The 23270-nt window shown below is 37.2% G+C and overlaps 3 protein-coding genes across 8 annotated transcripts; 1 reads left to right on the top strand and 2 right to left on the bottom strand.

The window, feature by feature from the left end:
* Positions 1-3288: 3288 nt before the first annotated feature.
* Positions 3289-7502, top strand: LOC133738173 (protein WVD2-like 5). 4 transcript variants are annotated; one of them, XM_062165628.1, is made up of 9 exons: positions 3289-3600; positions 4198-4450; positions 4548-4793; positions 4918-4961; positions 5154-5225; positions 5341-5440; positions 5553-5624; positions 5701-5811; positions 6585-7502. In XM_062165628.1, exons 2-9 carry the CDS (start codon positions 4211-4213, stop codon positions 7071-7073), a joined length of 1374 nt encoding a protein of 457 aa, XP_062021612.1. In that variant the 5' UTR covers positions 3289-3600; positions 4198-4210; the 3' UTR covers positions 7074-7502. The 4 variants fall into 4 exon arrangements, with proteins under 4 accessions (XP_062021612.1, XP_062021613.1, XP_062021614.1 ...); XM_062165629.1 differs by having other exon boundaries at positions 4921-4961; XM_062165630.1 differs by having other exon boundaries at positions 4548-4778.
* Positions 7503-9768: 2266 nt separating this feature from the next.
* Positions 9769-13553, bottom strand: LOC133735126 (EIN3-binding F-box protein 1). Its single transcript, XM_062162544.1, has 2 exons — positions 13213-13553; positions 9769-12496 (listed from the first exon to the last, which is right to left on the bottom strand). The coding sequence occupies exons 1-2, from the start codon at positions 13235-13237 to the stop codon at positions 10572-10574; spliced, it is 1950 nt and encodes a 649-aa protein (XP_062018528.1). The 5' UTR covers positions 13238-13553; the 3' UTR covers positions 9769-10571.
* A 5263-nt stretch (positions 13554-18816) lies between these two features.
* Positions 18817-22866, bottom strand: LOC133739394 (uncharacterized). Of its 3 annotated transcripts, none has more exons than XM_062167175.1 (6): positions 22535-22866; positions 22232-22351; positions 20266-20521; positions 19393-19480; positions 19075-19141; positions 18817-18973 (listed from the first exon to the last, which is right to left on the bottom strand). In XM_062167175.1, exons 2-6 carry the CDS (start codon positions 22238-22240, stop codon positions 18920-18922), a joined length of 474 nt encoding a protein of 157 aa, XP_062023159.1. In that variant the 5' UTR covers positions 22241-22351; positions 22535-22866; the 3' UTR covers positions 18817-18919. The 3 variants fall into 3 exon arrangements, with proteins under 3 accessions (XP_062023159.1, XP_062023158.1, XP_062023157.1); XM_062167174.1 differs by having other exon boundaries at positions 20266-20516; positions 22535-22863; XM_062167173.1 differs by lacking the exons at positions 22232-22351; positions 22535-22866 and adding an exon at positions 21437-22174.
* Between the last annotated feature and the right edge of the window lie 404 nt (positions 22867-23270).

Raw genomic sequence — 23270 nt, forward strand, 5'->3', positions numbered from 1 at the left:
TTATCTCATACAGATAAATTTAAGAATAGACAGTTCCGATTAATAAAGAATATATGATGAAAGATAAAAATGATCTATAACTGATCTATTTCACACCGGCAATATGTTATTTCAAGTAATAAAATGTATTAAATTATATGCATGTGATCCTTGCTTGTCGATAAGATTATTGGACATTTCAACCGATCATCAAATCTTCTTTTTTACCCTAATGGACGTCAAAGATAGTGATACCAGATTAAATTTGCATAAAAGTGTTCCATGGTTTCCAGGCAACTTGCCTTGCAAGGTAATTATATAATTTGATAATTAAGCAAAGCAACGTCTTTCTCAATAATTAAACACTGGCTAAATCTAATCTCTGTTCCTTAAACTATGATTTAAGTACATTAAAAGCACAGCCATGAAAAAAGAGTTTCATCATCCAGGATGCTTTGTTAAAGAAATGGCATGGGGAAATGGTTACTTGGAGAGAGAACAGATCAGAGACAATTTTATAAATGAGAAAATGAGTTTAGCACGAACCCTGCATTTGTAGGAGCAACTTACTAACTCAAAAGTTTAAAGAGTGTGTTTAGCGTGACTTCACTCAATTAAGTTTACCGACCAAGACTGAATAAATTTCTCTCACTGACCAATCATTTTTAATCTTTTACTTAGTTATGACTAATGAGCTCATCCTACTATAGGTACACCATTCCGAGCAAATCGGCCATTCCGAGCAAATCGGAGTGGCTCCATTTACACAATTAACTATGATATGTCATACATGAACGTTGTTTATAAATAGTCCAGTTTATAAATAATCCAAATTTATTTAACTCTCGGACAAGAAAAACGTTCATATTTCTTGAGAATCTTTACATATATATAGATATGGATCCTCTCACCTGGACCTTAATTATAAACCTGCGTTTGCATGTGCATGCCTTCATAACTGAATCTAAACGTACAGAGAGAGAGAGAGCTAAATGTTCAGTTGGAATCGGACGGTGGCACGAAAAGAACGGTGTCGATTGCAGGTCTTTACAAACACCCGACAAGTCAGCTCCATTGGTCGGTTTGTCACGACCTCTTCTTCTTCTTAAGGTTCACACTCAAATCGCCGTCGCTTCCACCGTCTGTTACCGTCGCCTGTTCTTCTTCCATGAAAACTGGCTTTAATTTGTTATATTTCCCTTTCCTTATCCTTTGCTGTTGATCTGTTCCAATCAAAACTAGCTAAAGAGAAAAATAGACGAGCACAATCGATCGAGACTGCTAAGCTTGCATTGTGTTTTCAAAACTCATTCGGACACGTTATAAGATTCCTGATCGATTTGGATTTTGGACGCGCCAGATTTAAAATAAGAGATTTAATTACAATTAAATATCTTAATTTTTTGCATCACTTTTTTTTTTTTTTGAAGTAAGTTGGAATTTCATTGAACTAGCGATTTGAATCGCTTAAAAGGATATCTCGGATAAAATCGGGAGCATACAAAAGTCAGGAATAGGACAACTCATAATTTAAAGCCGTCTGAGCAAGAATGTGAGCTACACTGTTTGCTTGATGGTTTACATGTGCTAAACTATTTAAAAGTATAAACTTTTAGATTTTCCTTTTCTTCCCTCACGAACTAAAAACTTTATATTATATTTTCATTTATTCATGTCATTACGAAGATTGAAGTTGATAAACAAATTTTTTTTGGACAAAAGAGGAATAAGATTAACATATTTTTGTTGATGAGTATCACTTTGTGAGGAATTGTAAGAGACAATTAGATTGTAAACACATGTAAGAGATAAGTAAATCATTATATCGTTTTTTGTACGAGTCAAGACCCACTCTCTCTCAAAGAACCGGAGGAAAAGGTTTCACTCTTTGCATGCTTATCCCTTTTGGGGGGGAGGGAATCATAAACCACCCAAAATGTTAGGATAAAAAATAGATGAGATAAACCTTTTATGGTAACAACAAAAGAACCAGTAATAAGAACAAGCACAGAGGAACTCTAACGATCGTACGATATATAGTATGAATTTTTAATTTTTGAGGATAAGAATAACTAAAAGATAAACTCTTTAGAACCACTTGGTATGGTAAGGTTAGTCGAGTTGTCTAGCATGAAAACTCCATCTCAATTCCACCAATTTGTGACCAGCAGGTTTGAGGGGGCTTCGGGTTTGTGCGCCTGCACTGGGGGGTTAGTCTAGGTTTGCTGGGATACCCTCGTAGACCTCGGTTTGAATATTGACTGGGTGGGTGTGTTACTAACTCGTTAATATAACCAATGTAGCTTGTTACCTCACTCCCGATAATGAAAGATAAACTCTTTAGAATTATAACACCATACAAATAGAACACAATAATCGTACAACAACACAATATGGATAATTTGTGAACTCTTAATAAGATTTTGGGTGAAATTATGTCCTAACTAAAAAAAAAAAAGGTAGGTGTACTAGAGGTATACTGTTTGTAGTATACTCATGGGAGGAGTGTGCTAGAGTAGTCTGTGCCAGAGTAATGATTTTTTCTGACGACCCTTTAGGAGCAAGTCGTTATTGTACTGCTTGCTGAACTAATAAATGATGACCGTTTCACCTAAAAAAAATGTCCTAAATATAAAAAATAAAACTTTGAATTTTTCATTTTCAAATACTCACATTTAAAGTAGTTTGTTCATGCATTTAACTATTACTTCCTATCAGTGAAAACTTTATTCTCCCGTGTCTTAATTTCTTTGTATATACTACAACTTCCTTAGCACGACGTAATAGCTGTCACTCGTTCATGTACATACATTCGCAGCTGCAATACTTTTGACCTAGAAAAATTCAATTTCTTCAAATTTTAAAAGGAAAAGCAAAAAAGACCACCGAAGCAAGAAAAGATCTCCCAACTAACCAAAAGAAAAAGAAAGAAGTAAATTTGTCATTTGCTATAATAATCAAAAATTTAAAAAAAAAGGCTTATTCAAACTGTTATTTATCACATTCTATTCGCTTCTTATATATACTTCTAGTTCTGGAAAAAAAAACAGAAGAAGGAAGAATTCAATTTCTTCAAATTCTAGAAGGAAACTAAAGAAAGAAATGGCAAATGGCAAATATACGGTGGGGAGTGGTTGGTAGCTAGCAGTGGCGTGGTGGTTAGTTACTTAACCGTGCGTACCGTAAAACCGTAGATTATATTCTCCGTCAGTATACAAATACGTAAGAGAAAAGGGTGAGAGTGACCCGAGTGACCTGCCTGACCTGGATTTGGATTTAAAATCCAATCGTATAAAACAGAGACTTCATCTCTCTCTCTCTCTCTCTCTCTAGAGGTGAGCCCAGCATTCATAAATTTTCCCCATTTCATTATTCATTCATACTTGCCTCACAGTTTCAAATTTCAAAAATTATTCCGAATTTTTTTTTCCTTAAAAAACAGAAAACAAAAATTGTAGGAAAAGGAAAAAACCCAGCACACTCGTCCCGCTTTTGAATCCGAAAAGATCCTCCCTTTTTTCGGGTTCGGATCCTCCGATCCGCCTCCGCCGTCGCCACTGTCTCGCCGCGACTCTCAGATCCTTCAAGGCATGGACTTCTGACTGCCTCACGCTTAACGAGGTGAGTAGAAAGTTGCTCGAATTTGTTTCTCGGTGCCACTTCGATTCGGTGCTGAGAAAATGTGATGGAATTGTTGAATCTAGGGGGTTTGCTATTGTAAATTCGCCTTGAAATGAGGTTTTTAATGTTCGATTTTTAGTGTTGGGATTGGTGGAGAACGGATCGCTGAGTGTTTTTACTGATTGTTTGATGCATGTTTGGGTTAGATCAATGTGAAATGACTGGTTTTTGTGACTGGAAATGTGCTTTTGGTTTCTGGTGGATGTGGATTTTATTGTGTTTTTCGGTTTTGAATCTTGGTGTATTTTGAGAAAGAAAAAAGAAAAAGGATATTCGGTTTGATTCTGTTGCTTTGTGATGAATTCTGATTGAAGTGATTGCGAAATTCCGTGCTAGTTTGATTCAGTGATGAGAGTGTGTTTATGTACCTGTTTGGTTGCGGGGAAATAGAGCAAAATTAATTAATTTGATTTTGCAAATCTTAAATTCATGTTCCAAGTTTTGTTTGCAACTCTTCTTTTATGATGGTTGACAGTTTGATAAAGATGTGTATTTATGCCCTATCTTTCATGTTGCTGTTTATTTTTTATTTTGTAGTTTCGTGTGTGTCATGGATTCGGATAATTTGGAGGCCGCCTATGGGCTACAGGTTGCTCTTGAAAATGGTGGTCATGGGCAACTTAGTGTTGGTCCAGACGGTGAAACTACTCTCACCGAGACTGCAGCACCGAATGGGAGAATTGAAAATGTGGTGAACTCGGATGATGGTGTGTCGTATAATTCATCTGCTGGAGAAGTCAAAGAGGAATCCAGTGTCAACTCTGCAAGCAATGGTTTGACTATTGCTAAGGTAGGAACTGCTGGATTTTGGCTGGTGGTGTTTAGACTTTTAGTAATTTTATAAAATTATGTCTGATTGCAATTCCACCTGTGTGCCCGTGGTGCAGGAAAGGGGACCGAAAGTTTCTGTTCAGTCAAAGCAATCCAAAGTGCAGAAGGGTCAAGGTAAGAGTAAGATTGAGAAGCCCCCTAGTCCCAAGAGCGCCTTGCCAATTCGGATGAAGAAAAGCAAAGATGGAAATGATGCAGAGGCTACAGCTACTCTTTCCAATGGTTCAGCAGGTCCAAATTCACTCGCCAAGCAGCCTAACAAGAGTAGATCATTGAATGGCCAACAGGTTCAGTTATCCAATGTAAATATCAATAGTTATACTTGGTTCCTTTCTTTTGTAGCTTGCCCTGTCTTAGTACCACTTCTACTTTGTTTGATTTTGATAACTGATTTCTGATTATTGCATCTAACTATATCTTATTCAGCAGCAACCTAAACAATCTGAGGCACCATCGACTGAAGGCCTTGTGTGAGTAGCGCTTGTGCTTATGGTTTATTTTCTTGTGCTTCGTTATGCATTTATGGTTTTATATCTCTTAAGGTTCAGTTTCCTGTCTCCTTAGTTCTTGATGGCCGCCTCGAGTGGAGGTTTCTATATCTGGTAGTATCTATATTGAATTGTCCAATAAGCTAATTGTTCAATGTGATTTAACTTCTACAGGGAGGAGACAAATTTGAAGCCACTAAACAAAGGCTCCTATAATAAGGCTGATGGAGACTCCCAATCTTCTTTGTATCCTTATCAATCTGAGACCATTTGTTGTCATTGTACTCTCGTGGTGTTCCTACATTATTTTGTCTATAGGGTCACACTGTTATTTTATCATGTTTCCTTAACCGCTTCATAGAAGTCCCACGGAAGGAGATATGAAAGCACCTAGGGTGGGTACACTGCCAAAGTATGGTTTCAGCTTTAAGTGTGATGAAAGAGCTGAGAAAAGAAGAGAGGTTGGTTTGTGTTTGCATCTTTCTGATCTCTTATATAGTGTTCTCCAGCATTATTTCTATTAAAAATGTTTCCTACATCACGATTTTATGCTTACAATTATCCTGCCAACAGTTCTACACCAAACTTGAGGAAAAGATACATGCAAAGGAGATGGAGAAGAATAATTTGCAAGCCAAGTCTAAGGTAATAATTAATTTAAGATCATTTAACCTGTGTGTTCAACCCGTTCTTATTCTGAAAGTTTTCCATTCTTTTGCAGGAAACTCTAGAAGCTGAGATTAAGATGCTCAGGAAGAAGCTGACTTTTAAAGCAACTCCAATGCCAAGCTTTTATCAGGAGCCTCCGCCTCCTAAGGTGGAGCTAAAGAAGGTATATTTTTTTTCTTTTGGAAGTCAAAATGCATAAGGCATTTTCTTGTATGTATGATTCCCAGTCCTCTGGTAAACTTGGTTTGGTGGCAAACTGGCAATAATTTCAAACATTCAATGTGTAATCAGATAGATGAGTGGAGCATGCAACAAATTACTGGAGAAACTTCTGAATGGTGATTAGTTTATGAATTTATAATGCTAGTGTATTCTTAGGTTCTGTTCTCTAAACATAAGCAAATATTTCTCCATTGTTACTCTGCAGTGGCCCTGTCCTTGTTTGGGCTCATGTTATTGTCATAGATCATGGTAGTCTTAGGCCTACTGAAATAGATGGTCCCTTGTACTCATGCTTTTATTTAGGCTTTTAAGGTATATTGTAACTGTTGACAATTGTTTCCTTAGTAGCTGTCTAGCTGATTTGGTGGTCATAGGTCATGTTGCCCATTCTTCGTTGCATACTGTAAGAAGTACTTATACAGAAATGGGTTCCTAATTAAATTTTTACCTAGCTATAAAAACTAGGTCTCTGTTGAACTACTTGATAAATGTAAAGGGGTTATTTAGATTTATAGTTCATATTTATTTCTGTGCTGGTTGCTGTAATGTGTTACCAAATGCCTACCGCTGGTTAAAACTGGCATGTCATCATGATTGTATGCGACTGCTGTTCAGCAGCATTAACCCTTCAGTTATTTGTACTGTTATTTTGATAGATATGGAATTTTTGGCGAATCTTAATTTAGTATAAATGTCTTTTTGCAATGGGTGCAGTTACCAACAACAAGAGCCAAGTCTCCCAAGCTCGGCCGCAGGAAGAGCTTACCTCCAGCAGATTCTGAAGGAAACAGTAATACCAAGAGTCAATCTGGCAGGCTTAGTCTGGGTGAGAAACTTCCTCAAAACTCTGCCAAAGGACCTTCTCCTGTGCATCCAAAGAAGCCACAAAGAAAGTCTCTTCCTAGACTTCCATCTGAGAAGACCACTTTATCTAATGTGAAGAGTGTGCGGAAGGTTACTTCTAAGGCAACAAACGAGGAAAAGGCTGCCGCGTTGCCCAATGCAACAAGTGAAGCTGGACCTCACACCCAAGAGCAGGAGGGAGTTCCCAGAGCTGAGATAACTGAACCCTACACCCAAGAGCCGGAAGCAGTTCCCAGGGCTGCAATAAGTGAGGAGCAGTCCCATTCAGATGATGAGACAGTTAATGAAGAGGAACATCATCCCACCTTGGTTCAAGAGCCTATAGCGCTGGAGAATTGAGCAAAAAGTATGGACATAAGTGGATGCGCAATGAGAAATCTCAAAAGACTCCATTTATGAAAATAAGAAAGGTATTTAGACCCAAATCATTAGACGAAGAAGGCACGAAGAATTTTGGATTATGGTTTGTGATGTCTGTCTTGTCTGTAGTCAGCAGCATGGTTGTTTTGTGTGCTTGCTTTCAGAGGTTGCTGGTCTTGTCACTGGGATTCTACATTCCAGTTTGCAGCACTGTATGTAACTATTTTTCAGGTTGTTTTCTAATTTATATGTTTAAGCATGCATTAGTTGCCAGATAATTAGAAATATTTGGGAAAATTTTGAAAACCTCCGCTAGATAGTTCGTGCTTGGAAGTATATCATGTTTAAGCTCTTCTGTTGTTGAACAATTGGGAATTGTGAATCAATCAAGGCTGATTTTGTGCTGTACATCATGTTTAGGCTTCCCATGCCTTGGAACTGTTTGCTTTCTTTATGTCAATATTGTGCGCATTAGAAGCCCAATAAATCATGAGAAAACTGTGGTTTGTCCAATTTGCGAGAAACTGTGGTGTGGTGTCTGAAGAACATGTGATTCAAAATGAAGAGCATGAAGGTCATCTCCGAAGAACATCGTTGGATTACTGTATGTCCACCACCAACTGTGTTTGGAGTCACAACCGTCGTTAACTACCGAGTATTTGCTAACCACTAACCTCCTTAATGAAGTCACTTTCGATTCGAGCAAGGCAAATCCAAACATCGCCTTTCTACTGCTTCTCCAACCACAACCGGTCATAACAGTGATATAGACTATAGAGACAAGGACCATCCTTACCTCGTGTTAATGAGGAGGATGGAAATGGGTCGGGTCATTATATGGTAATCCAATCAATTTTGATTATCAGACCTTGCTTCAATTTTTTGTTGGTGAATTCTTGACTGAATCGAGTCATTGGCAAAGATCAATTTCAGAGCTCGGAATAAATTGTCAACAACGGTTATTTTCCAATTTAATAAAAGCTCACATTCATCGGCAAAGGTTATTTTCCAATCTCATCATAAAAGCTCATATATATATATATGACGTCCTTTTGCAGGTGGGGAAGATATTCCAACGACAGACATCGGGTGTATGAAGCACGGCAACGGGCAATGGAAGAAATATTGCTTCCTACAACAACCCACATACAGAGTCCCTATTTTTTTTTGTTATTTTGTAGTTGAAAAGAATTAAAGAAATGAAAGGTATTATTCATAGGGGAAATATCACCAATGGTCACTGAGTTATGACTTATTCGACACTTAACTCACTGTATTTTCAATAATATCACTTAACTCACTCAGTTTTACATCCGTCTTTCACTTAACTCACTGCCGTTAATTCTACCGTTAGAAGCCGTTAAAATTGAGGGTTGTCAAAACACTTAAAAATCATTTTTAACTTAAAAAAAACTACATTTATTAGACTTTTTTTCAATTTTTTTAAATTTCTGAAATTTCTAATAAAAAATGATTTTTTTAACTTAAATATAATTTGAAAAAAAATTGTCTTTTTTTTAAAAAAAAAAGTTAGAAATGCATTTTTTTAGTGTTTAGATAAATATACCCTCAATTTACATTTATTAGACTTTTTTCAATTTTTTAAATTTATGAGATTTCTAATAACAAATGATTTTTTTAACTTAAATATAATTTGAAAAAAAAAAATTGTCTTTTTTTTTTTTTGAAGTTAGAAATGCATTTTTTTAGTGTTTAGACAAATATACCCTCAATTTTAATAGCTTTTAACGACAAAATTAACGACAGTGAGTTAAGTGAAAGACGGATGTAAAACTGAGTGAGTTAAGTGATATTGTTGAAAATACAGTGAGTTAAGTGTCGAATAAGTCATAACTCAGTGACCATTGGTGATGTTTTCCCTTATTCATAAGATGAAAATTCTTGTAGAAGCAAGCAAAAGAATGTATTGGGTTTCCCTTATTTCCTTTAGCTTCCCGTTTTCGTTGATTGTTTATGTATGGATAGCTTCAATTGTTTATTTGCATGACCTACTACTATACGTTAACACACTAGTAATTAAGATGATTAATATTCAAGAAAGCATGAAAATGAAATGAAAGGAAACATGAAAATGAAATGAACCCAAGCAATAAAACCTCATTAACCTATAATTGAGAGGATAACAAAGCAATCCACCTCTAAAACAAAGACCCTAAAGCGCAAGTAAGTGAGTGAATGAATGATTCATTATCTTCAAGATTCATGAACTAGTCCTGCTTTTGATAACAAAGCCAAACATACGCAACTCGATCAAGAGCACCATCATCAAGATGGACAATCTTGTTGAAAGTGATTTTCAAGGAAACTCTAAGAAGGTTTCCATTATCTAAATTCTAAAGTTGGTCATGGGCCAAGTAGGAAAGTGAACTTCCCGTCTGCCTTAGTTGACTAATATTCTTTGTGATATTCATTGCCATCATATATTGAAATGTCCAAAGCATTTACAAATGCCAAGGAAATTTCTTTCAGACGCGCAAAACACATTCATGAATCAGAGGGAAGCTTCGCAGTTAGGCGTAATGGAGTTCTTGTCGACTAAGGTTGGCGCATGTGATTAACAGCTGCCAAACTATCAAGACTTGCTTACAACCAAAGCAAAACACTCGATGATCACATATCAACAAGAAAATTCGACAGCACATAAAAATGAGAATTTTATAAAAACACAACTGAGAATTTTATTTATTATGATATAAAGCATACAACACAGAGGGCAGATAGAGAGTTCATTACATACTTAAGAAGTTGTTGCAGAGTACAGTCCAAGAACAATGAAGCCTGAAAAACAGGGGCTTGGTAAAAAAACAATCCTTCCAAAAAGGAAAAAGGATTGTCGAGGCAGACTTACTGCTGCCAAGGCCAAAGCCCCCAAACACAAGGCTTCAAAAAATTTAGACTGCAAAAAGCAACCAAATACAAGACTCTGGATGACTACTGAACTCTAATCCACCCTCTGAGGTAAACAACGACCCAACCATCACGTGTGGAATGCAAGTTAAAGAAAAAACGTGACCGACTCGGTAAAATGAAAAATGACAGACTTAGAACTAGATATAGGAAGCCTAAAAGTGCTTGGTCTAAGCATTGGACAACCAAGCAAAAAGATGGGCTCCTCCTACACCTAGCACTATAAAACCAGGACTACTGGAAACGGTAAAGATAGCCTAGATCAAGGGCCCGGTAGCAGTATTCTCAGGGATATAAATGACAAGAGAAGTAACAACCCCTTTGCCAATAGCCATAACTCTGGGAACAGACCTCCGATGATAGGAAACCTGCAAAAAAGGAGCACATGGCCATTACCCCTGGAAAAAGGCAACCGGGACACTCTAAAGACCCATAGCTGATGGGACCCAAAAACTACGCAAGCCGCAGATACTTGAAAAAAGCTGACTAAATTCTGGACTTTTGACTAGTGCGAGAACTATTCCTCTGGTGTGGCGGCGACTCATGAGTCTAGGAAAGGATATCACATCGCCATAGCTGCTCCACGAGACGGTCAACGGTGCTGCTGCTGATGGCATTGCAGTGCTGAAGATTCAAACCTAGAAGTGTCTCACCCATTTCTACCAAGGCAGGCAAACTCTTGTCTGATACATAAGAGCAGCCGGACACAGAGAGGATCTGAAGATTTAGCTGGTCTGCAAGGGCCAGGGATGCAATTCCAAAATCAGTGATTGCACACCTTGAGATATCAAGATCACTAAGCAATGGGCAGTTCTCTCCAATTGCTACCAAGCCTGAATCGCTGATCATTCTACAACCTTCAAGATTCACCACTTCCAAAGTCCAACCATGAAGCTCAGCCATGGTGGACACTGCCTTGTCTGTCAGATTCACACAACCACTAAGATTAACCTTTACCAGACCAGCCTCAGTGCTCCTAAGCAGTGACAGAAATCCAGCATCGGTCATTCCTTCAAGCCCACTGAAGTCAACATGCTGCAGTTGAGGGCAGAGTTGACCCAAAACCGCCAGCCCAGAATTTCCAAACCCAGGGCAGTTACGGATGGACAGTGAGCGAAGAGATTCACATGGAGACACCACAGGCAATCCCAAGTTCAGGTCTTTAAGTCCCAGGCAGTAAACAAAAGCTAGAGCCTTCAACTTTGCACCACTGTTTGAAAGAACACCAAAAAATCCATATTGGGTGATCCTGTGGCACTCCTCCAAATGAAGGCTCTCGAGAGATCCTGCTGCTTTGCAAAAAGATACCAACCCACTGTCAGATATGTATAGACACTTGCGCAGGCAGAACTGTTTCAAATTTGGGCAACCTTTTGCTACTGCTTCAAGTCCAGTGTCTGTTGCACCTTGACAGGATGTAACAGTAAAGGACTTCAACTTCTGCAGCCCATGACCATTGCCCATGACCCAGAATCCCCTCTCGCACACATTGGGGAGATTGGTAAGGACAAGATCGGTAACAGCCTTGCCATAGTGTCCAATAACAGCAAGAGACACATCAGTTATGGTCAATGTCTGAAGCTTCACCTTTTCCAGGACATCAGAGGAAGAAGATACCAAACTAGCAATTCCCTGATCCCCAACAAGAGGGCAATTTTTGATTGAAACAGATTTCAGATTGGGGCAGCACTTTCCAATAGCTTGCAGACCTTCATTCCCAATGTTAAAACAGGACTCAAGTGTTAAATCGGTCAAATTGGGACAGCTCCTTGCAATTGCAGCCAAACCCTTATCAGATATTGCAGGACACAGGGAGAGGTCAAGCTTCTCTAACAGATGACACCTTTTTGCAATCTCGCACAAGCCTTCATCCCCAACTGATGACACGTTCCACAGAGATAGAACCCTTAGTGAAGGACAGCCATGGGAAATCGCCTTAAGGCCAATGTTTGTCACGGGACGGGCAGAATTGCTTCCACGAATCATAAGCTTGCCCAATCCTCCTCGACTGGCAGTTCCAACAGCAATGGCAGACAGTCTAACATCTGTTGCCTTCTTGCCTTCCAAGCTCCTGGAAAGATATCCACAACTCTCAGTCTCCTGGTCTTCAGCCTCATCTCCAGTGATCTCATCCTGAGACTTCACAGATAGGTTTGTGTTCTTGTTACAGAACTCATCTCTATGGATATTGCTCAAAAGAGTAAGCCACTGCTTGGAAACACAAGCACAGGCACTCCTTTCCTCACCTCCAGGCAACCGTTTAAAGATCTCAAAGAGACATTCTTCTGGAAGAACATTGATAGACACCTGCTTCTTCTGTTCAAAACTCTGTTGATTGAAAACAAATGGAGCACTGATGCGAGACCTCTTGCTAGGAGGAAAGTAGACATCCACATGCCGACCAAGAGACAAAAAGAGGCCTGCTTCTTTGGGGTTTTCATATATTGACCCCCCTGGGAAAAAATCATCACTACCTGTTAGCCAAGAGCACAGAAACTCGATCAGCCTCAATAAGCCAGATAATAATTTGAAACAAGCTAAACTAATGAAGATCCAAGCCGACATATATCTGCGAAAAGCGATGACTTATTGACAAAGAAAAAACACTACAAACACCCAAAAAGGAATTCAACAAAATATAAAAGGAAAAAAAGAAGAAGGAACTCGAAACTAGATTTCAATCAAGATCTAAGATTTAAATTGATTATCTCTTGGCTATGGCTATATTTATGGATGACAGATCAAAAACAACCCATATTATGATATCAGATCCATGACCAGCTAATTTATCCTCTTCCAAACTAAGAAAACAATCCATTTGACTTAGAAAAAGAGAAATTGAAAAGGCCTGACCTCAAAACAACAGGGCTCATATGATCTCAGGGTTTCCAAATCTGAAACTATTCTAGGTAAGCAGGTACGTATATAGCATAAGAAACCCACAAATTTTATACCAATCAAAAGTCCCACGACCCAAAACAATCAAATTATTGTAAGAGATAAACTAGATTGAACATGCATCAAAATATTTCACAACCAAAAGCTCGGGTAATCTCACATCTCATATTCAAAACTCCATGTACGATGTACAACAACATTAGCTCAACATCATCCCATATATCAGAAATTCAAATCATACATCCAAAAACACGAAATTAAACGCATAAAACCGAGAAAGCTGGAGGCTTACCAGCGAATCCGAAGAGCTTAGACATGGGTGCAGCTCAAAAAACCCCGGGAGGTAAAAACCGCAAGGCTTTCCACCGAAAAAGATGGACCCAGAAAGGATTACAGGCACAGCAACAAAAACGACGACGAATAGAGCAAACAGGCAGATATGCATGAAATAGATTGGAGCTACGAGGACATGGAAACCCTATCAAATAGGGCAAAAAAGAAGAGAGGAAAAACTGAAGAAGGCGAGGTGAGAGAAAGAGAGGAGGAGAGAAATGAAAGGTGAGAGTTGGTCCTGTGAGAGTTTTTATTGTAAATGGGTGTTTCGGTACATGACGATACACGGAAGCATAACTCTCGGGTGCAATGCATTTAGGCTATGAAGTGGGTTTCTTTGTTATATTCGTTCTCCCCCACACCCACCACACAATTCTTTTTCTGGTTTTTGTTTTTGGTTTTTTGGTATTTGCTTTCCTTTCCTAGTGGGTTTGTTTGGATGATGCTAGCTATCTAACTAGGTTAATTTTGATGGGAAATTCTAAACCAACCCCCCTATTTTCTCTCTTTTTCGCTCCCTATAGACCTTGAGAACTTTTTTTTTTTTTTTTTCTCTCTTTTGAAAAATCTCACTCAGGCTTCGATTGAGATTCGCTTTGTCTGCTTAGCGATCGGCTACGCAACGCGCTTTTATAGTGTCCATTAGGGGCTGCTGAAATAGTAAGACGTTCGGTATACCTAACGCCATTAAGAGGGTGTTTGGTGACACTGAACAATGTGCGAATCTAAGTTTATGATCGAGATGGAATGTTTGACAAACACAATTGATGGCGAATCTAATGCATAAAACAAACATGTATATTTGTAATGTTCTTCGGTCATGATAGAAACTTTTTATTCCTTTTGTGAAGAAGTTATGAAAATTGGAATCACCGATTTAATTGGTTATTTATTATTTTCATATTACTTATCAATGCGGGTGCAGAGCATGCTTGTAATTGCTTAGCGATCAGCTATGGAACATGCTTCTATAGTGGTAAACTGGGAGGGGGTGGTGGTGCTGAAATAGTAAGGCGTTCAGTATACCTAACGCCATCAAGAGGGTGTTTGGTGACACTAAACAATGCGCGGATCTAGGTTTACGATCGAGATAGAATGTTTGACCAGCAAAATTAATGGCGAATCTGATGCATTAAAGGCGTTCGGTGTACTTAACACTATCAAGAGAGTGTTCGATAACACTGAACAATGCACGAATCCGGGTTTACGATTGAGATGGAATGTTTGACGAACAAAATTGATGGCGAATCTTATGCATAAAATAAACGTGTCTATTTACAATGTTCTTCAGTCAAAATAAATATCTTTTATTCATTTTGTGAAAGAGTTATGAAAAGTGGAATCGCCCGGTTAATTGGTTACCTATTATTTTGATATTACTTATCAATACGTGTTATTTTATTAATGTTCAAGGATGTATCCGATGGATTGTTACATATTCGGTGCAAATTAGTTGTTGAAAAAAGTGCTGCTAATTGACACGGACATGTCTAGCATTAAAGTGCTGCTAATTCCAAGGCATGAAATTGTTGAAAACTGAACTTAGGGTACAACTCCCAACTTCCACTCATAGCTTGAAACTTCTAAGTTAAAGATCAAGAATCAATGAAAAACATAATTAGTTGTCGAACGGTAATATTTGAATATGTCACTAAAGCGCATATTGAATCTTTATATGTGTCTTGTTGAAATGACATGTTATCGTTTGTAGACTAAAGATTTTGAGGTATGTAATACTCTGACATGACAACAATCAGTCGTTGAATATATTTCCGGTTCTCCTACTAAAAAAAGGAAACTGAAAAAGTGAAAGATAAAGAACGATGATAATCCACCATTATGAATTCAATCTATATCATAGCATGAAAGCAATGAACTTCAAATCCTATCTTTGTTCGTTTCAAATTGGACTGAAAATGACATACGTTACGTTTAGTGGCTCTATCCATCGAATTGGACTTGATCAAAATGTTCATCATGTACATTCCTTCACTTGTATTTATCGCCATATTTCCTTGTCAAAATGCCTATACTTGTTCTTTTTTCTTTTCCCAGTGTTGCTGGCCAAAGCTGTTTTGCCTTTACACTATTTCCATAAGCCCACTCACACATTTCCCAGTTCATACGACTGGATTAATCAATCCAAAGTACTCTTAAATAAACTATATATTCGATTAGCTAATTACTTAACCTGAGTACCATGCAAGTTGAGCTATTTATATATTCATGATCGACTAGTGGAAGATATCCAGCTGCAGCTGTATTTCGAATCCATGCCCTATAATTGATCATGGATATCGACCCGAAGCCACAAGTGGACTTACTGGTGTCTGGTTTCATATGTGACTTCGATCGACAAGCATTGCAGAGTCGGCTACGAGTTCGTGATTGGCCTTCTGGGGGGGGCCAATATGTATATAATCAAACCTAGCTAGCTAGTGGTTAGTTAATAAAAGAGATCTTTTAATCTTTAGGGTTAAACCGTCCTTTTGACTGAGACGTAGGGTTAATATGACAGCACTCCCTGCATGCTCGGTCAACGGTTATTATTACTTTGCTTGCTGTGATTCTCATTTATGCACCTAATGAATATGTAATAACGTTCTTTTTATCCAAGGTAATAACTTTTCAAAAGTTATAAGTTAGAACAAAAATTAACTTAATTAATACTTTAGATTGGCAATTGACCATGTGATAAGCGTAAAGTAAATATTTTCAGATTTATTTACATTTACGTACATTCTACTCGATTAATTTCATATAAAAATGATGAATAAAAAAATTGAAAGAATCGTAATTCTCTCAATTTTTAAATTTATTTTCCTTTTCTTCCAGAAAACTGAACCATTCTTATTTCCTCAAAATAAATAGAGAACTTTAAGATACCAATATTGATTTGTACATGCATCAAACGAAGATCGATCACAGTTGAAAACCTAAAATTTATTCAAATCCAATTAATAATATAATGATAGATTAGATGATTTGATCACACCACTTGTACAGGCTCGAATATACAAACCCTACCCTTCCCCGCAGATTCAGATCTCCAAACGTAACACACAAGGATTAATTACATAATTGCTCGCCAATTAAGCTAAGCCATAGTCGATCTAGTCTCCTAAATCCTAATGCAAGTGGGCCGGTCAGTCGGTGCCACCAGTCTTTCTTATAATTGTAATTAGTAACACTTACCTTAAACAACAGTACACTCAACATAGGATGAGTGCCTCTAAATAAATTCTCTCCCCAAATACATTGTACGTACGCAGCAATCACTGCTATTCCCAGGTTCATTGCTTCTCACTTTTCCTCACAAGATGATTCTCCTTTTTGACCCACTTGCTTCCAAGAAATGGTTTCCTTACGAGTTTAATAGTAATAATGATAAGCTCAGATTGCTCTATATAAGTTTGACTATGCAAATTACCAATTCAGCCATAGCTTGCTAATCTGGTTCTTTGAACCTAAATCTCTGCTGATTAAACTAATTAACATTTTTCCAGCTGCCTAATCCCTAATTGTTTAAACCCAATTGCGTATTAGATCAATATAATTAAGCCAGTAAATCTAGCAACTTGAATTATAATAATTATTTAGTTCCACGCGGATCATCGTCATCAGACATCAGCCAACTAAGCCAAGCATGCAATCACTCTGGTTCATTGGCTCTTTCCATCACTATGAGAATATATCGGTTTCCATTGACCGGGGATTTCAGGGCCTCATGCAGATTTTATGGAATATTTTCCAGCTAATCTCTTACTTAAGATAAGCTATATATATATATATGCACTGCCATTCATTAAGGTTTAAGACTGAAACTTAGGGTAATGAGTTTGCATTGGAGAGAACTAGAGGAGGATTATTGCCGTGTAAAAAGTCACTATGTTGATCGTCTAAGAAATAAGAATGGTCGTTTTCGAGATGACCAGTGTTAATAACACGACATGCTTTAAGATAAATAAATATGAGAATTTTACCATCGCTTGATTTTTTGTTCATACATAGATATAAGTGGGTTATTGGGTCAAATAACTAGTGAAATTCATACATTTAATTTATTAATTAATTGAATCAACACATATGACACGACCTGTTTAATCATGATTCACAACCCACCCAGACAAATTTGCCGCCCTTACTATTTGTCATTGAATTTAGGTTTTACATGTTTGGAAGTAGAATTAAGATGTAAACAACGTACATTGAATTTTCAAGTTTTAATATAAAAATGTCATTTGCGACAAACTATCCGATGGTGCATATGCTTATGCATGTCTTTTCATATAATTAAACAACATGAATTATTTATGGCCCAACAATGAAAAAGACATGAATTATTGGGCTGGCCCGTCTAATTTAAAAAGTTTAAAAGAATCTGGCCCACCTCCACTTTCAATGTTGCAAGAGGTGGGACAAAAACTTTAGTGTTTTTTTATTTTATTTTTTTATTTTTTTAAAAAAATAAAAATAACTTTATTATCAAATATCAAGTACAATGGTTCAGACTTGAGACCCAAAATAAAAAGTACAATGGTGTTGCCACTCGTCCTTGACTCTAGTCTTCATAAAAAGAAAGGTTTCACACTCAATGGTTTTTCTTTTTCTTTTTTCCCCTTCATTCATACAGGAGGAGGAGGAGGAGGACTAGACGTGAAACATGGAAATGGAATATGCATGAATCACATTCCATCAAACTAATAATAAGTCAAACAATGGATTCAGAAACTTCTTACTCGATCTTTTTACCTATTTTAAACTACACAACATATGAAACCTAGCGAGTCTTCCACATTGGAGGAATTGAATTGAATTGAATTTCATTGCAGCCAGCAGGAGTTTGTTTTGACTTGCGAGTACGGTAAGTAGTGTCTTCTTCGGAGAGGAGGTCGGCATACATATGTTCAAATCTTATTTGGGGTTGCAAATTTCGAAACGTTTTGGAAGGGACTTTTCATCAGCTTCACCAAATTAAAATATGGTTCTATTCTTTACGCGCGGTGTGTTTCACACTGATTTCATTGTTGATGTTGTCGTTGTGGAGCTAGCTAGATAATATCAGGGAATGATTATCTTTGTGACAAAATCACAAGGGTGTGAATGTGATGCCACTACGAGAGCACCTAGCTATATTGTTTCGTGGATGGAGAGTGATGAAATAATTAGGCAAATATCAATGTACGTCAATTCAGTTTGCCATTATAGTCATGCTTGCGCAAAAATAATATCAAATAAACAGCTAAAACGGTTCATGGATTCTACCTGCTCTACGTTTTTGAATGGATTTGAGAAGATTTTTTTTGGCCCAAGTAAATATTTCAGACCCTTTTATAATTTCTTCTTCTTCTTCTTCTTCTTCCCAATTTCCAAGTTTAACCACCTTTCAACTTCCTTTAAAAGCTGGCCGGCCATTTTTCTTTGGCCAAGGTGGTTTCAGTTTCTGGGTTTACTTTGCCAAAACAGTCTTTGTTGCAACCCATCAAGCAAGGAGTAATTATTACAGGGAGGTGAAGAGGCTGTACAAACAATAGCTAGTAAGTGTTCTAATTAGCAATCGATATCTAGGAAGCTACAATGATTCAATGTCAAAGACTTTTGTAAATTGTACAAAGCATGACAAAAACGAAAGAGAAACGAAAGCTGTTCGGGTTTTGATGGCTTGATCAATCATACAAACCCTCTTGCTCCCATATATCAACAAGAAAATCGATCATTTCCTGTCATTTTCAGATTTTGAGAATGAGTAAGGAAGAATCACAGAGCTTGCACATGCAGAATCAGAAAGGTGAAACAATTAGGAACTGAGTCAACAACTTACAGGAAGAGGGATTGGCTGGCGAAAGGGCTTGTTGGTACTAAGTAAGCTCTCATAAGTTGCATTCCAACTACAAAACAAATCATCGGATCATTTGTATTATGCAGCAACAAGAGATAGAATCAAGCGAAAATTAGTAAATAGTTGAATGCCTACTTCTACAAACTAGGAATAGGCAACGTATATACTTGAAAAATACTTGAATATTGGCAAATGGGAGACGATCTAATGAATATTCAAAATGTAAAAAGAAAATGCTGCTTTTACAGAACGCCTCTACAACAAATACCACTAACATCGTAGGGAATAAAGAAAAATCACCTTATTGTAGGTTCTCGAAGTTGTGTCTGGGGTCGAGACGTTTTATTTCCACGCCACTGCTGTCTTGTCTGGTTCCAGAGTAAGAGACCTGTATCCATTGAAATTTTCATTATCAACAGTATAGTTTGGTACATGAATTTGAATTAAATGTTTCCAGTTTTCCACAGAAAAAATAATAATTCTTGACAGAAAAGCTAAGCCACCAAATTTCAGAGAAGATCACCATAAATTTATCATCCATTGCTTTCACTTCAGAAAAGACATGGATAGACAGGGAACATCAATATCACAAATATTAATTTGGACAAACAATGCATATAAAATCAGTAAAAACAATGAAGCTGAAAAAAAAAAAAAAAAAAAAATTAAATGGTCATGTGAGGTGAGCATTCTTGACCATCCACCATTGTCTTCCTATGTTCTTAAAACATACAAATTAAAACATGCATAGGCATTCTGTACCAGTAATAAAATCCCATAAAAGAATATTGCAAAAGTACTTCCAGTTCTACATTATCTGTATTCCATGGCACCTTCAACTTTGGAATATATGGTGAGATCTTAAGACACTGAACCACCTAGGCCACAGGCAGCTCTTTCTCTGACGGTCAGTTACCAGAATATGAGTATCAGAATCATCTAGCCCCGAGCTTCATTGGACTATATTCCATATGGAAAAAAACTAGCATTATGTGGGTGACTTGCACAACACCAAGGATACCAAATAAACAGCACAAATGATAGTTTCAATCAGTAACAACAACCCCCACTCCCTCTCCCCAAAAAAGAAGAAAGAAGGAAAAACACACAGATAGAGAGAGAGAAAGAGCCCCAAAAACACAGACATACATAACGGGTTTATTAAATATTTACCGTGATTTACAAATTCAGGAGTATTGCTTGTGCTGCCCGCACCACGGGCGTCAAGGGGATTGTTTGAAGTGCTAATTGATGAGATGCTTATCTGAGACTGAATCGCACTGTTATCCATTTCAATAGTGCTAGTGCTCCAGAAATCCTCTGACATGCTGTTTTTCCTCACTGTTTGACCTTGAATTCTCAGTCCGCTTGATGGCTCATCTACCACAGTAAATCTGGGTTGGCTACAGCTTCCAAGACAACCTCTGCTCTGTTACAAATTAGTTTTAAGTAACCATGAAAAATGATTAGTGCCCACCTAACTCGATTACATTCAAGGAGCCAGAAATGTATGACAAACTGTAGAAAAAGAAAAAAGAAAAGAAAAGGCCAAATGAAAACTAAGACAAATTGAGTGCATATATTTGCATAAACAATTTCTTTTTGAATACCCTTTTCCGAGAAAGGAAGAAAATAACAAAACAGTAAAAACCATACATTTTCTTATGATTCTATAACATGCAAAATTTTATATGCTGAAAGCTAACTATAATAAAAGCTTTCCTTGTTTAACCGAAAAGATAGCAAAATACACAAAAAAAGAAGAATAAAAGAAAAGAACAACCAAAGTTGTAAGCTAAGAAGCATGCAATCTCAGTATTGAGGTTTAGATAGCTGTCAAAGGCATACCATAGTCTGCATAAACAAAGATATAAATAGTTAAACACAGGTAGCAATTGCTGAGTGCGTGATCCCATTAGAATTCACAACTAACCGTACTGAAAATACACTTAAATGCATGAATGTGGACATGTTCTTCTCTTTGAGAAGAATATTGATAAGTTGGTAGATACACACATAAACATAGAGCACAGGTACAATACACTACGAAGAAAAGTTACCATTACACTGCACACTATGGGAAAATTTTGCTAAATTAGAAACCATCCTGGAGAAAGAGCCTTGATACCAAAGTCACATTTGGCAAACACACCTAGGATCCAATTTAAACACAAGCAAGAAATATAACTACTCATATTCACACCACCAGATCCAAGGCCGCACCGCCACAGTGGCCAATTATGAAAAACTTTTATAATAAGAAGAATTCCTTGGAGCAATGGAGCTAATATTCAATAGAAATCATTTCTGGTAACAACTAGAAATAAATCTTTTCCCCCCTTACACTGAAAAGTGCCTTGCATTTATTTTTGAATTTCTCCATTAGTAGAACCACAAGAGCTCGAAAACAAGTTCCGGAGAATGCAAAAAATGAAGAGCAAGGTTTCTTCCCAAAGCATCTCTCTGTCTGGGACAACAAACAACACCTAGAATACATAACTCCCCCAGAATTACATGCAAAGGGAAAACCCTTATTAGAATTCCAAATGCCTAAGACTTGAAGCAAAGAATGGGAAATAAAAAGGCTACACCACGTTTCCTTATTAACTGACTCTCAAGCTCGCTTAACGGACAAGCAAGTTCAAGTACAAAGATTCCTAAAACAAAGTTAAAGGAACAAGCTTCAGCTACAGAAGAAAGCCTTAAATCTTCTGATTGGTCAGGTCATCCAGAAAGCCAGGGTAAAAACAAAAGAAACATTGTACTTTTGAATCTTTATTTTAGGTGATGTCACCATTCCTAGAAACAGCAAGATCAATTCTTTTACGGCAAATATCAGTATGACCAATTTGAGCTCAAGAATCTCAGCAATTGGAAAGAGGAAATATCATTCTCAGATGTAAAGTCCAACTCTTTTTTCCTCTCATTGCTATTCTCAACATCCAAACATTTAAAGCACAAATGGAACTTCATAATAACAAACCAAGCTTTCAACTTTTTTCTCCTCCATTCTCCCCATCTTTTTTTTTGAGTTTCCATTCTCCTCATCTTTCTCAGGAAACAAATAGAACCCAGAACATTATGAAAAACATAAAGATCAAGGAATAAGAAAAGCAAAAAGTAAAAATCTCAAACTCACCCCATGCATGTGAAAATGGCAGAGACCCAAGATGGAAGGTAACTATAGCTTTTCATCTAAACGAGGCCAAACTCCACTAAAACTCTAAATACAAGAAGGAGAGAGACACAACTCACAATCCTGCATAACAGATTCATTCAATTAGAGCTGGCAACAGATCACTTAAACAAATACCAAAACAAATTCAGCCAAATTCATAAGTAATCACCCAGAAAAATAATTACTGCCAGTTTCCCTTATAAAAAATCAATTTGCATTTCCAATGATTTTGTACTTATAATAATAATAATAACAATAATGGACCTGAAAGATGCCATGATTGGATTGAAATTGGGTTCTCCTCTCCTTCATGAAACAACAGTTGGGTTTGGCCCTTTTGGTTGGTTTCTGATTCAACCAAAGGGGCGCCCTTTACTGTTCTGCTTCTTCTTCTTGAGCTGTTTCCTCTCTCTCTTTATTTCTAGTTTTTCTGTTTTTCTTTGTGTGTTTTGTGATTGCAGGTGGTGTTACTTTATTAGGATTAGGGAGACAAAACCAAAGGTTGCAGCTTTTTTTTTTTTTGGCGTTTTTGCCGAACAAAGGTTGTTACTTGTAACCACTTCTGTAATCACTAATTGGTTGCTTTGGCATTACATTTTTTTTGGTCGTGGCAGGTTACAACCACTTCTGTTAAAGTTTAGTTTAAGGATGCCTGGTTATAACTTTTGTTTTAGGATTGTGTTGGGTGATGGGGCGTCCAATGCCATAGTGGTGATTGGTGGAATTTATCGATCATCTTATCATCATCCATTTTAGTATTTTGGGATCATCCTTTTTGGTACTTTTTTTTTTTTTTTTTGGATTGCTTTTATTATTGGGTTTAGGTGATGTTCATGCGTTGATGCTTTCTGTGTACCCAATATTTCCTTGAAAAAAAAAAAAAAAACCTCAATTATTTGATTCTATACTGAAGAAGAAATCTCTCAATTATTTGATTTCATGTGGGTCTTTACTGTGGGAGATACAGGTGTTTTATATAATTGGCTCCCTTCTTGTACGG

The sequence above is a fragment of the Rosa rugosa genome, chromosome 3 (genome assembly GCF_958449725.1).
Source record: "Rosa rugosa chromosome 3, drRosRugo1.1, whole genome shotgun sequence".
Taxonomy (NCBI): Eukaryota; Viridiplantae; Streptophyta; class Magnoliopsida; order Rosales; family Rosaceae; genus Rosa; species Rosa rugosa.

Excerpts from the sequence above, each read along its gene's own strand:
- LOC133738173 (XM_062165628.1), top strand. The coding sequence starts at position 4,211 with ATGGATTCGGATAATTTGGAGGCCGCCTATGGGCTACAGGTTGCTCTT. Across the intron at positions 4,794-4,917 it reads AACAGGTTCAGTTATCCAAT|CAGCAACCTAAACAATCTGA; the intron begins GTAAATATCAAT and ends TATCTTATTCAG. Across the intron at positions 5,625-5,700 it reads ATTTGCAAGCCAAGTCTAAG|GAAACTCTAGAAGCTGAGAT; the intron begins GTAATAATTAAT and ends ATTCTTTTGCAG.
- LOC133735126 (XM_062162544.1), bottom strand. The coding sequence starts at position 13,237 with ATGTCTAAGCTCTTCGGATTCGCTG. Across the intron at positions 12,497-13,212 it reads TAAGCTCTTCGGATTCGCTG|GTAGTGATGATTTTTTCCCA; the intron begins GTAAGCCTCCAG and ends CTTGGCTAACAG.
- LOC133739394 (XM_062167173.1), bottom strand. The coding sequence starts at position 21,589 with ATGTATTCTAGGTGTTGTTTGTTGTCCCAGACAGAGAGATGCTTTGGG. Across the intron at positions 20,522-21,436 it reads AATGCAAGGCACTTTTCAGT|AGCAGAGGTTGTCTTGGAAG; the intron begins GTAAGGGGGGAA and ends AATTTGTAACAG. Across the intron at positions 19,481-20,265 it reads TCCTGAATTTGTAAATCACG|GTCTCTTACTCTGGAACCAG; the intron begins GTAAATATTTAA and ends CAATGGATACAG.